General features: G+C 41.3%; 2 protein-coding genes across 4 annotated transcripts; one reads left to right on the forward strand and one right to left on the reverse strand.

Annotated features, from left to right (window-relative positions):
- The first annotated feature begins 2527 nt into the window (after positions 1-2527).
- Positions 2528-8696, forward strand: stx5a (syntaxin 5A). Of its 3 annotated transcripts, XM_076103318.1 has the most exons (12): positions 2528-2644; positions 3108-3337; positions 4093-4163; positions 4528-4583; positions 4683-4753; positions 4873-4989; positions 5303-5359; positions 5472-5553; positions 6570-6656; positions 6806-6909; positions 7020-7141; positions 7318-8696. In XM_076103318.1, the coding sequence occupies exons 2-12, from the start codon at positions 3275-3277 to the stop codon at positions 7475-7477; spliced, it is 990 nt and encodes a 329-aa protein (XP_075959433.1). In that variant the 5' UTR covers positions 2528-2644; positions 3108-3274; the 3' UTR covers positions 7478-8696. The 3 variants fall into 3 exon arrangements, with proteins under 3 accessions (XP_075959433.1, XP_075959434.1, XP_075959435.1); XM_076103319.1 differs by lacking the exon at positions 6570-6656; XM_076103320.1 differs by lacking the exon at positions 3108-3337 and having other exon boundaries at positions 2569-2644.
- Positions 8697-9568: 872 nt separating this feature from the next.
- Positions 9569-10795, reverse strand: LOC142963166 (protein RD3). Its single transcript, XM_076103882.1, has 2 exons — positions 10456-10795; positions 9569-9944 (listed from the first exon to the last, which is right to left on the reverse strand). Exons 1-2 carry the CDS (start codon positions 10788-10790, stop codon positions 9569-9571), a joined length of 711 nt encoding a protein of 236 aa, XP_075959997.1. The 5' UTR covers positions 10791-10795.
- Positions 10796-13514: the final 2719 nt, after the last annotated feature.

Below are 13514 nucleotides of genomic sequence, written 5' to 3' on the forward strand. Positions count from 1 at the left end.
CCTCGTCTGTCACAGTCCACTGAAGGACATCAACCTTGATAAAAGATTTACGGCTCCTGTTACTACATGGGAAACAAGTATCTGAAAAGTCACAAAGAAATCCAATAGTTTTGCTCTGTTGTTATGAACATAATTAAGTCTAGTTTTGCCAAAGCGTGTTGTGCAACATTCATGACATAAATGTAGGAATTTAGAATATGAAAATCCACAAACCCCATAGTGACGCTAGAGGAAACGTCAGAGGATCACCAAAGTCAGCAGGGTTCATCCTCTGGGGAACATGAATGTCTGTACAATGTTTCATGGCATGTAGTGGACCGCCCAACCAACCGACATAGTCATTCATAGAGCCACAGCGTAGATAAAAATATAAACAATATATGATGAAATGAGATTTAGCTTAACAATTGAAGGTAATGCACATAAAGAAAAGAGATAAAAATGAGAAACTGTTCTGTTCTGTCCTGATGTTCAGCAAAGAGATCAAATATGTGTGAAAGCATAGAGGTAGGTGTCTCAGAGTAAGAGATAAGTATGGTGGATTATAGGGAGGTATAAAAGGTGAAAGGGAGCGTAGATGAATGCAGGGCATAGGGGGCGGGTGGAGGGATTTTGTGGTTGGGGGTCTAGCAGGTAAAGAGGCGAAGGCATAGTTGTGGTCTGGTCGCGCTGGAGCCTGTCAGGCGGAGGATGCGGGTACCCGTACGAGTCAGAGCAGATCAGAGAGCCTGCTGGATGTTATCTCTCTGTCCATACCGTACCTGCAGGTCGACTCACCTGAGCCAGCAGCCAATCACATCCTCTGTCTCTCCGTCTGTTCATTCCTCCTCTGCTCCCTCTCAAAAAACTCAAAGGTTCAGTTCTACATCAGCATAACATCACTAATGACTAATGATCATGTTTTGGTTTCAGCAGGCATCAGCCTGAAGTGACCAATTGATCATTTTGTTCCTCTTATTCTATGAGTGCGCTTATATGTTTCTCTGTTAATAATTTAGGTTTAATAGCATACAGTATTACTGTTCATTGTTTGTTCCACCATTAGGCTCCAACATCTCTTATAGTGGATGATGCTCAAATCTACCGTCTGAGAAACGTAAATCCTGATTAGACAAAATAATGCAATGCATGGTTTTCAGATTAATGAAATTAGAAAAGCAATCATCAATACTATTGGAATGTAATGCATGGTTCTTTTTTAGTTAGTAATAATGTATTTGTTTCTCTTAACGGTATTAGGATTTAGCAGAGTACCTTTTACACGCAACAAAAGTTTTAATGTATAGCTTTCATTTCACCATATAAATAAACTTAGATATGTTTACAGTCGTAGTAATGTGGTCTTTTTTTAGTGTTGATACTGAATCAAAGGCTAAATCTATATGTGTTCTGTAGACAATGTGGATAAGTATACTGACAACTCATGAAAACTGGAGTCAAATTCCTTGTATGCTGAAACAAATTTAGCAAATAAAGTTTTTATTCTACATCCTGTGGATGATATTTCATCTCCCACTTAACTCTGGAGATGACAGAAGACCGAAGATGTTTATTTAGAGATGACATTACATTACATTACATTACAGTCATTTAGCAGACGCTTTTATCCAAAGCGACTTACAATTCAGAGTCTATCACATTTCTACACCGTAGGCACAACTACGGGAGCAAATGTTTGGGTGTTTGGAGGTTAGGAAATAAGCTGACAAATGAACCAACCGAAACTATACAACTTCTATTGTTGCCAACTTGTGTTTGCCAATTGTCAAATACCAACATGGATACTTGTTCTTTGAGGTTTTGTGCTACTGGCAAGGCTGGATCCAGGGCCTCAGACCCCAAAACCCCAAAGAATGCAAAGCTTCAGATGAAAGTCAACTGTTTGGCAAGTGATTGTTGCTTTGTTTGGGAATACAGGAAAATGTACTTCTTAAGCACACTAAACTGGCATTATAACGTCCATTAGGAGGGTTAGAACCTGATCTTGAGACTCCGTGTCCCTGTGTTTCAAGACCTTAATTATTTCAGTTTATACTGTGCTTACACTGCGCTTAGACATTGTGTTACAGGGACCGTCTCTGTGCAGGAATGAGGGTTACTATGGGCCTAGCTACTATTTCTTCTGGGTTCTAGGATTTAAAGTAAGATATCAGTGCACAATAAAAAATTAGGCCACCATCACAACAAAAGTGGCAAATTTAAGTCTTGAAAGTGTTGTTTGACTTGGAGTCCTTTATTTTATTGATGATAATTTAGGTTGGCTATTTATTTCATTGGTTTGCTGCTAATAGGATGTCCCCTATATTCACCTGGGCTCCTGTATTCTCTTGTATTCTTCCTGTTTTTGACTTTATTTTGACATTTTGTAGTTTTTTTTTTAATGTACTGTCCTCCTTCACTTAATTTATATATATAAACTAAATAATGTATACACTATGGGATGAAACTAAACTACAAACAGGAGTTGTGGTGCCCCCTGGTGGTGAATGTTGCACCAACAGGGATTTTCTGCCTCGGTAAAGTAGACGTGGCAGTGACGTCGGTGCCGGAAACTACCCGGATCGGAACTTAAACTCCTGGGTGTTGATTAGTTTAAACCAGAAACGTCGAGGTGCTCCCGAAATATGATGTAATATCGATTCAAGTGAGTAGGAACTGATCGTTTTGGTGTCGTTTAAATACGATTTAACCTCACGTGGTTAGTTTAGGTCGAATTTAACAAAGGGTAGAGCAGGAGAGACCGCACGGGAAGCCCGGTTAGCTCTCTGAAGCTAACAGTTAGCTTGTGTGTTAGCCGGGTCAGGCCGTGATCAGCTGTGTGTCGTGATGGACGGCCTTTACCCACACAGAGCCGGTCCAGACAAGCATTGTTACCTCATGATATGTGTGTTTAACTCACCTGTGGCTTTACTTGTGAGCTGTGACAGTTATATACTGTCTGTTTATTGTGATTTAGTCGACCTCTTAGTTGTTAGTGTCAGAGAACCCTGCTGTTAGCTAACAGTACCGACTATCTAACGTAACATCAAAAATGTGTTAATTTATCAGTTACATTTCAAACGGTCAGCTAACAAGTTGTCTTGACACGTCTGTTCCCGTCACTGCAGACGTGTGTACATATGCCCATGAAGGAAACTCCGCCTTGGATGTGAGTTTTTGGGAGGTCTTCCTATATTTATTCATCACACCGGACCAGAAGAAGAAAAGGTGACCCGGTAGTCCCGGGTGGTTTCTGCTCTCTAGAGCCGGCTGGTGACCCTTTGCCGTCGGCAAGATGACGTGCCGTGACCGGACCCTCGAGTTCCAGTCAGCCTGTAAATCCCTCCAGGGCAGACCGGTACGTTGTCATCGCAGCACAAACACAGATCACTTGGTGTAAAATTAGTCCCAATATTTAAATCACAATTACGCTGATGTGTAGTTTTTAGTCGCTCAGATGAATTTGTGTTTGGTGACTTTTGCTTTTGGTTCCTTGTTTACTTCTCTCTCTGTGTCTAGTTTTTGTTCCCTATTGCAATAGTCTCTTTGGGTCAAGTGAAGCACACGTAGGTGTTCTTGTTGTCTTCTTTCAGTCGTGTTTTTACTGTAAATCCCGAAGTGGTGACAACATATGATTTCCAATCTCTAAAATAGCGATGAAAGGAAATCAACCAGCTGTGCCAATGTATTAGCAGATCTTAGTTATCACAGAGGTACTGATGACTGTGTTGGCTGATGTAAAACAAGGAGTTGCAGTATAGGAATGCCAGAGATGTGTTTGGGGTAGTGTAACTGAATGTTACACTCGGTGCATATGGTGGTCACAGTTATTTGTCCAAGGGGATCCTTATTAAACTTGCTTGTTTATGTTATTTGTCAAAATGGCGATATTGGCCAATTTATGTGTTTTTAAATCCTTAAACGTCACCGTTGGTATCGTCCTCAATAATCCAGTGTCAGATGGACTTTAACCAGAAGTTACCCGTCGACACCATAAACATGTTGGTTAATTCCCTGTCACTTGATCAATTGATTACTCCTAAATCATGTTTTCACAGTTGCTGCTCAGCCTCTTGTTTTAATGTTTCTCTCTCTCTCTACGTCTCCTGACAGAATGGAGTCCAGCCCAGTAAACCGATTCACAGCGCGCTCAGGCAGCGCAGTGACTTCACAGTTATGGCCAAGTAAGTTCCTCATAGCCTGTCTTCTCACGTGTATCACCAGCTCGTACATGTTTGCGAAATGTACTTGTTCTTTTATGGTGATTTTGGGTGTTGCCTTTTTGCTTTCACATATTATTACCTCCTCATCCTTATTGCATGAAGATTGAAAAACATTTTTAGTGGAGAAGCTGGTTCAGGGCTTGTTTGGTGGAGCAAAGCACAAAGACTGTAAGCAGGGAGACACACAGCACAGAGATAAAATTGATATAATCTTCTTTCCTGTAGGAATGCAAAGACGCGTATTAAATAACAACTTGTTGGAGTACTCCTTTTAGTATGTGCATGACAAAGAAAGCTACATTTTTGTTTGTTTGTCTCCTTGTAGGAGAATTGGAAAAGACTTGAGCAATACATTTGCCAAACTGGAAAAGCTCACTATATGTAAGTCTTCCTTTTAATGTTATTTTAGTGTAAATCATCTATTTTGGTGTCATATTGTTGAAAGTGCTGATTCTAAATGCTGTTCTTATAACGTTTTAGTGGCAAAAAGAAAATCTCTGTTTGACGACAAGGCCGTGGAGATCGAGGAGCTGACGTACATCATTAAACAAGTGAGTTGAATTGTTAAATTCCCATGAAATGTGGTTTTGCAAACATGTGCATTGTTTATATATTATCTGTGTTAACGTGTAAAACTATACACCCGGTTTTCTATCTCTGGTGTTTTTAGGACATCCAAAGTCTAAACAAACAGATTGCACAGCTGCAGGACTTGGTGAGGTCCCGCACAGCTCCAGGTGGCCGACACATCCAAACCCACTCTAACACCATAGTGGTGTCATTACAGGTACATTCAATACGGTCCAATTCATACTATATTGTATGTGCATCGAGTCCAAGTGCCTCGTGACTTTGCCTATTATTTATTTAAAATATTCTTGATTATTAACATATTTGTTTTGTTTTCTTGAACTTTTTAATCATGTGCTTTTGTTCATACACAATTAAATGGAGGACAGTGCATACTTTTAATAAAATGTTAGTATAAATAGTGTTGTATCTCGTATAAAATGGCATCAGAAAATGGTTTTAGAATTCTTGTTCACAGATGAATTCAGCTGCACTTTGTTTAACTCTGCTGTATCTGTTGTTGTCTACAGTCCAAACTGGCTTCAATGTCCAATGACTTCAAGTCAGTCCTAGACGTCAGAACAGAGGTGAGAGATGTTTGTCTTACTTCTATCATTAATCAAGGCAGACGATACTAACAATGTTTGAATCGGGTACCGTCGTGTTTACCTCCTCATCATTTGTCCCTTTTTCCTGTAGAACCTGAAGCAGCAGCGCAGCAGGAGAGAGCAGTTCTCACAGCCCACGGTCTCGTCTTCCCCTCTGATGGCCAACAACTTCAGTGAGTCCGTCCACGTCTTAGCTTCACACTTGTTGTCGCTCGCTAGGATTGTTACTATTGTCTCGCAGTAAAGTAACGGCACCAACAGGTCAACACAGCATGATGTTGCAGCTTCATAAAGGGGCGTGTTCACTCTTTACTGATTATTGTTTGTGGGAAAAGTTTAGCCTCAGCCACATTTTGTGCTGATTAAACACTAAACGCAGCTCATTCAAATCACAACCTAAACATAATCTCTTAAAGCACAGACGAGGGTGAAAGGTAAACGTTTCTTACCAACTGGTGTAACCTTAACATGGAGCACAAATTGCATCCAATTATAACCTCTTCATCTAACAAAAAGAGTAATAGAGTGAACACACCTTTTTATTGAGTATTTGTTTTGGCTCAGAGGCAATAATCGTCATGTCTGGCTCCTGCTCAGTTTACCTTTTTTTAAAACAAATAGCCAAATGTTGTCCTTTAGCAAGCTCAGATGCTTCCTCTGGGGGCGTTTACACTGCCAGTGAAATGTTTATGAACAAGCTTTATTTCAGTGTTTTTGGTAAAACCTCAAACACTGTGCTCACTGTCGATGTCCTACAATAAATTCTAGGGAACGAATTGATCTGTGAATTAAAAATGTTTGTAATATTTTATTTTTGAAATATATTTGAAATAACCAACAACTAATTGAAAATGAGTTTGATTATTATCGCTGTAATTAGCAGACATTAGAGTACAACAGTCCAGCCTTAACCTTTTAATAACATACATATTATACTATGATGATTAAAGTGGTTGCCAGAAACAGGTACTTGAATAGAAATGTTTACATCTTTGGAACACATGTGGAGGCAGATTTGCTCATAATTACTGGTTAATTTAAATACATCCTGACTGTATGTACAGAAAGATTTTGACTGGCAGTGTACTTTCCTAACAGCTGTTGTGATTGGGAACTGATCAAAGTCCTTGTGAATGATTTATTATTTGTATTTGGTCATCTATAATGCAAAAATTAAAAAATATTTTAGGGAGCCGCAAAAAAGGGGCCCAGGAGCCGCATGCAGCTCGTGAGCCGCGCAATGGTTACCGGGGCAATACAACCTCAAATTTAAAAGGTATTTCCCGGGAACGCTTGACTCTCCCAGCGGGTATAAACTAGCTACTGTATGTGCCCGCTGTTCTTTCTGTTTTCCCCCTCTACCACTGAGGATCTCTGTCTGATCTTGTTCAACACGTGTGTGTTTTGCTTGTTGTCTCCCTTCAGAGAGCTCGGTCCTGATGCAGGATGAGTCCAGGAGTATGGGCGACGTAGCCATCGATATGGACTCTCAGACCAATCCCATGCAACTCCAGCTTATTGATGAGCAGGTAGACTGTTGGTGCATATTCGTCAAAGTCAGGCACACGGAGAGGAACGTGTGCGTTTCATGTGCTGTAATGTGGCCCTTTCTGAGATCTTGCTTGCTGTGCCGTTGCAGGACTCGTACATCCAGAGCCGTGCAGACACCATGCAGAACATCGAGAGCACCATTGTGGAGCTGGGCTCTATATTCCAGCAGCTGGCACACATGGTCAAGGAGCAGGAGGAGACCATCCAGAGGTTAGATGAAGCAATGGACTCGTATAGGAATATATAGATATAATAAAGGAACTCTGAGTCACATATATAACTTGTCATTTATCACCAGATCCGACTGATCTGATAGAAAAGGTATGATTGTTAAGATAATTAGCATCTGTTTAACAACTGAACCTGCTGTCGTCCTTCTCTCACAGGATCGACGCTAACGTGGAGGACACCCAGCTCAACGTGGAGTCCGCCCACACAGAGATCCTCAAATACTTCCAGTCAGTCTCCTCCAACCGCTGGCTGATGATCAAGATCTTTCTCGTCCTCGTGGTCTTCTTCATCATCTTTGTTGTCTTCTTCGCTTGAAGAAAAGAGAAGCAGCTAAGAGGAGGGGGGGGGAAAGCACACGGAATGAGGGGAAGTGAAACTAAAGCTGGACTAAGACGACGTATTTGAAGGACAGACTTCACTTTCAAAGTGACACTTTGATGGAGGCCTGGGAGCCGCTCAGATTAACACAGACTATTCCCAAGCCACGGACTATTGATCTTAATTCGACAATTCAGTGAAGAATGAAGATGTCGAATTCTGTCCAAATGAAAGAATAAATTATCTTAAATTCCCACTTTGTATAGCGAGAGAGAGAGAGCGAGAGCAACAAGTTGCTCAGTATTGTACTTTGACCAATTATTCATAAACATTTAATCAAAATGGCTATAATTTAATGGTTTGATTCTGCAAACTGTCTGTTTAACTATGGTTTTCTTGTTTACCCCATGTCATCGATTATGATGATTATCTTAATGATCATAATTATCTTAATGATCATATTATTTCAAAGCCAAACCACAGAGCTGGAGTTCATCCTCAGATCATTTTGCTTCTTTACGTACCCATTATTGAAGAGCATGCTGTGCCCCGTCTTTATCAACAATTCATCACTTAATTATATATTTTTAAATTCTGTTATGTTTTCAAACTTTATTTGCCAAATGGGTACGCGTATAGAACTGTGACACAGTACCAAGACACTTATTGTGCATTCCGTGTCCTGAAGGCACAAGAGGTTACAGTTGCAGACGTCTGAAGGGACTTCCTCTGGTGTCGTTCAGATACAGGCTCTACGAAATCACAAGATGTGTCACGAGACTGTTTCATATGAAACGGTTTGGTTGTTGGCCTTCAGGCGGGTTGAAAAAGTTTAAACATTGCACGTTAAGTGCTGCGGAAAGATTTCAGCACATGAGTGAAGTACCCGAAGGGTCCAGGTCTGACATCAGAGCTTATGAAGGGGTTCGGCTGGTTGTGAAGGCTCTAATGAAGTGACTCAATCAGCCAGATGCCCTGGAAGTGTCTGTTTGGATGCCACTGTTGTAGTTGCTTCCCCTCTTAATCTTTCTAAACGTATCGAATGTTACTATAAATGACCAGAGCTTTTTAAAAAGAAAGAGAAAACATTCTTCCTGTTTTTTCCCCCCCCGTCTGTTCTTTTTTTAGCCAAATGCCTTGACTTCAGTGTATAAAGTGCAAATAGTGATAACGATGTATTAATAAGAAAGTGCATATTAATAAAATGATAACGGGGTGCTGGCGTTCACGGCTGAGATTTTCTTGGGATAAGAGGATTAGTCCGCAGTGATATAATTAGCCACGCTGGGAGGCTAAGATTAGCTAACAGACGTGCAGCTTTGTGTGACATATTCAACATATTTACACCAGAAAGACATATTGTACTTATATTTATTTACAGGCCCCAGACATATTTACATATAAATATTTAACCTTCTCAACCACAAAGTGATAAAGGTCCTTGTATCTTTCACTCCTTTTGTAGAAAGGCTTCTAGACTTAAAAAATGTCGATTCATAAAACATATTCATCAGCAGCTTTTTGTTCTTAAGGATACTTGAAGCATGTGAAGGTCAGCCACGTAAGAGATTCTACCCAACTAAACCCCATGCAGCACATTTTAGTCATTTACCATGCTAGTGGTGTGACTATATCACAACAACTAAAGGATGGATTGCAGACATTCATGGTCCCGTGTATCCTCATGACTTTGATGATCTGACATTTCCTCGAACATTTTTCACTTCCATCTATGCTAGCACGACTTTAGACTCTCTGTCTTGTTGCTGTCAGCACATATAAATCCTAATCACGTGTTTCAGAATCTTACAACCAAAACAGCAATGCTTTTGGGATGAATTAGAGACTTCAAGTTCATTAGTAATTAGACGGGTTTCCTGAAAGTGAAGAAATCATTCTAACCTTACTCTGTAGACTTATCTTGTCCTTTAGAAATTATTTGGAACGAGAAAAAGACTCCTCCCCATATTTACATTCAGCTGACCCATCTCTCTACTTTCCCTTCTTCTCTTACTCCTCATTTTCTCCCCCTATCAGAACTTCTCTATAGGTCCCGTCCCTCTCTGCATTGTCTCTCCCCTGACTCTCTCACCCCTGGGCACTCTGCTCCATCGGGCTGATCTCCGGCATGCTCATGCTCCTTCCCTTCCTCGCCCTGGCCTTGATGGCCTCCTCCTCCCCTTCTTCATCCTCTTCCTCGTCGGACCAATCCACCTGCTGCTCCAGATTCCCCCTGGAGCCTCTCGTGTTGCTGCCCCTGAAGAGCTGACCCGAGCGGAACTTGCTGCGGAAGGAAACAAAAGACAGGCTCTTGCTGCGCTGCTGCTTCTCAAAGACGCCGCCATATTGCGTCTGCATGTCTTCATTTCCGTTCACCTCGTCCATGCACTCGCGGAGCACTGAGCGAAACAGCCGGGGGACCTCGTGAACCTCAGGCTCCATCTGCGACACCAGCCTCCTGAACCTGCAGTGGGAGCAACAACTGTGATTATATGAACAGCCTGATATTAAATAACACAAGCATTTACATAATACTCTAGAGTCAAAACAAAACAGAAGCAAAAGAGAAGGCAGTTGTAGCCTTAATAATGGAGGTGCCACCGCCACCAGCTGGGCACTGCAGTCTTTTTAAAGGGGTGCAGAATCCCTCGCTACGCCCCTGTTAGGAAATGAACCCTGATGGCACTGGTGCTGGAAGAGGGATAACATAAAATCAGTACAATGTTATTGAATAATAGAAAATGAAAGTGAACTAATTGATTCAAAGACTAATCCTTTCAGCTTTAGACCTTCGTAATGCAAAAGCGGCAACAACAAAGCAGGTGTTTGAGCACTGTTTAAATCTCTGGTTGGGATATCATGTCGAGTCATCTCTTAGAGAAAGAATGGGTCTGGATCTGAGAGTATCCTTGCCTACTCTGCCCATTTAGTTTCTTCTATGTCCAACTCTCTCAGTGTCTCCCTGTCTGTCTCACCTGACGATCAGAGGGCCACACTGTGCAGGAGGGACCTTGACACAGAGGTCCTGCAGCTCCAGCAGGTCGTTGGGTGTCAGCTCGTAGGGCTGTGGGGTCGGGGCGGTGGCCAGCCAGCTGTAGTCAGCTGTGGAGGAGGAGCTGTGCTGGCAGTGTCGACCCTCCGTCGCCCGCTCCAAACGGATGCGTTCAGTGCGCTTCACTATGGCCCCCAGCTCTAACATCAGAGTATTGGTTACCAACTCCTCAGAGCTGCGCTGGCCGGGCACTTTGGGCTCAAGGGAGAAAACAGCTGACCAAGGAAACATCTGGGACAGAAGAAAGGAAACAGTCATTAACATTTGCAGACCATTATATATATAACCTCAGCACTCAGTCTGTAGAATACTTTTTTTTACATTTTGGAAACAAGTGTTATTAGATGTGGGGACTTTATCATGGCTGCTGTAGTTGTTTAGAGAATGTAAGATTCCATAATCACACAGAAATATCAGAAACACCGTATAACCTTCACGCCAGACAAATCTTATCATCAGTACAGTTTGTTCAAGTAAAACAGGACTCACAATCATGTGAGTGGCAAACAACAGATACAGCTGATTAATACAAAGCACGTCTTCTTAGGAAGAATGTTATCACTTGTTTTTCTCTTGCCCTAAATGCTCTCATGGAAGTTTAATTCTTGTCTTACCGTCATGGAACTGGGTTTACGAAGCTGCAGTGTATTGCTGTCGGACAGAAATCCACCTGTTGTCTGGTAAAGCCTCTGTTAGCAGCCAGATGAACAGCAGGTCTCCATGAGCTTGTGACATTCAAAAAGGGTAAAACTCCTCGGACTGCAGCTGGTGGCACACAGCTACCTGACTGCCTTGCTACCTTTGACGGTCCTTGGCAGACAGGGTGTGTACTACTTCTGCGAGGAGCCCCGTGGACTGTGTGTGTGTGAGTTTGGGATTGAGAATAAATGTAATCCTGTATTAATAATGAGCGAGTGATGAGAGGAGCTTACCATGAGGTGCATCTGGGTGGATATGGTGTGTGTGTTGGTGTGTGTGACAATTTAGGTGGGGTGTTTATTTAATAGCATGGGGCCGGTATCTATTCAAGTTACTCTCATTTAATTTAACTTTAACCAGTTATTTTTAATAGTTTTTTTAATTTCAATTTTAAAACTATAAACTGAAGATTTCAGCTCACTCACACAAGCGGGCTGGACAGTGTTTTGCTCAAAGGTACTTTAAACCGCTTCCACAGTGTCTGACAGAGATACGGTATTTACGGGCAGTCATGAATTTTTAACCAGCATACTTTCTGGTTTCAAACTGTTATGCCTCTGCCATTACACCCAGCTCAATCCTTGAAAATAACACAGCGTACGTCTCAAAATAGTCTCCCAGTTCTCAGACAATAATCCCTCAGGCACACCTGTAATTACCAGACGGTTATGGACAAGATTACACAACTACCCGAGTAATCTCTCTTTCTCACACATAGAAACTCTCTTGTCTGGGCCACTGGCTAGCAAATGGTTTTGTATGCAAGGTAACTGCAGGCTAGTTCCTGGGTTTCCGCACCACTCAGCACTGAGCCACCAAATCCCAGATTACATTCAAATCCAGAGCCTACCTGGAAGAATGAGTGACTATAATGACTATTATAATCTAATTACAGCTGCCTGCAGTGGATGGATGCTGTAACTGCTGTAAATACACCTGTAAGTGATCAACAGTGTTTACTGACTAAATGTATTTGATTATTAAAAATACTAGAATTCTGCCCAATAGCTACAATCATCAGGCATAAAAACTTATTAAAGGAATATATCCATTGTGTTCCTCCAACATCCAACAAACAACACAGGACGAAAACATGACACCAGCCAAAAACATATGCAGTCTAAGCTTACAAACCACCTTTTAAAGGGCACTTTTGAAGTATTAAAACATATTTTAGATTTTAAACATGGCTACATGGGTAATCCGTTCCTTGGCCAGTCACCTTTTCTAGAGTATGGTTTGTGATCTAGCTGCATTGTCTGCTCATATCTTGCAATGGTAATAAAACATATTTTAGTAACAGTTAACAGTATATGAATCACATTTACCGTTTCCTTTCTTCACAATGACCTCATCATCAACAAGTGTGTGAGGGTGTGTAACTGTAGGATTTCTATCATCTCTGAGTGTGTGTGTGTGTGTGTGTGTGTGTGTTTCCGATCAAGAGAAACTTGAGACGTTCTCTCAGACAGAGATCTCTTCAGTGTCACTGCAGTGTCACCCAGGTATGGCACAGACACTCTAAAGTAGGTTAATAGAGGAAAAGTAGATTAATAAATGTCAGTGTCCCCGTCAAAATTGAAGCTGTGTCTTGGTCAATTCCATCCATTATTTATGTGGTGAGACCAGTGAAGCATGAGCTATAATGTTACTGGTGCCCCAGAACCATTTGTTTAAATGGTTGTATAAATGATTCTGTATTAAGTACATTTTGTACAGTATCTTTAAAATCACACACCCACATTCCTATTGCCAGAAGTGGTCATTTTTGGGGTTTGCAAGGGGCAATCAAATTTAGTCTATGCCACCAAAATCTCAATGGGATCAAAACTTTGTCACAATCTGTTTCAGAGAAACATTTGTCAACCGCGCACAAACTTCTGTGTGAAATTGAACGTTGAATTTGTTACCTGGTTGAAAAACAACTATTGCTGGAAACATGGACGGATTAACCCCAAGGAGGAAAATGAGCCGCTGGGTCCCTAAGTCCCATTTCCTTCCACTCTCCGTTCAAAATTGTGTTAAGTATTTCTATTCTAAAGCATTTAATAGCTCCAAATTTGATGTGTGTTGATTTGAATAGACACAACATGTATGCACAGTATCAGCAGTGATAAGGGAAGTCGTGAAACCAGATTTAACTCTGGGAAACTCCCCAAGACATTCCTTCAATTTATGGTAATAAAGCATACCTGCCTTAAGGCTCTATCAGTTCAATGTTCAGGTGCTTATTCACATTTTACCAAAGAAAATGATAGATAATCAAAGTATTGTTAAACACTG

This window comes from Anarhichas minor, unplaced genomic scaffold (assembly GCF_050575085.1).
Source record: "Anarhichas minor isolate MPS153535 unplaced genomic scaffold, ASM5057508v1 ptg000028l, whole genome shotgun sequence".
In the NCBI taxonomy this organism is placed as follows: Eukaryota; Metazoa; Chordata; class Actinopteri; order Perciformes; family Anarhichadidae; genus Anarhichas; species Anarhichas minor.

Coding starts and splice junctions, on each gene's coding strand:
- stx5a (XM_076103318.1), top strand. CDS start 3,275: ATGACGTGCCGTGACCGGACCCTCGAGTTCCAGTCAGCCTGTAAATCC. Junction 4,164..4,527: donor GACTTCACAGTTATGGCCAA/GTAAGTTCCTCA, acceptor GTCTCCTTGTAG/GAGAATTGGAAAAGACTTGA. Junction 5,554..6,569: donor TCTGATGGCCAACAACTTCA/GTGAGTCCGTCC, acceptor AAAATATTTTAG/GGAGCCGCAAAAAAGGGGCC.
- LOC142963166 (XM_076103882.1), bottom strand. CDS start 10,790: ATGACTGTTTCCTTTCTTCTGTCCCAGATGTTTCCTTGGTCAGCTGTT. Junction 9,945..10,455: donor TGTGGCCCTCTGATCGTCAG/GTGAGACAGACA, acceptor CTCCCACTGCAG/GTTCAGGAGGCTGGTGTCGC.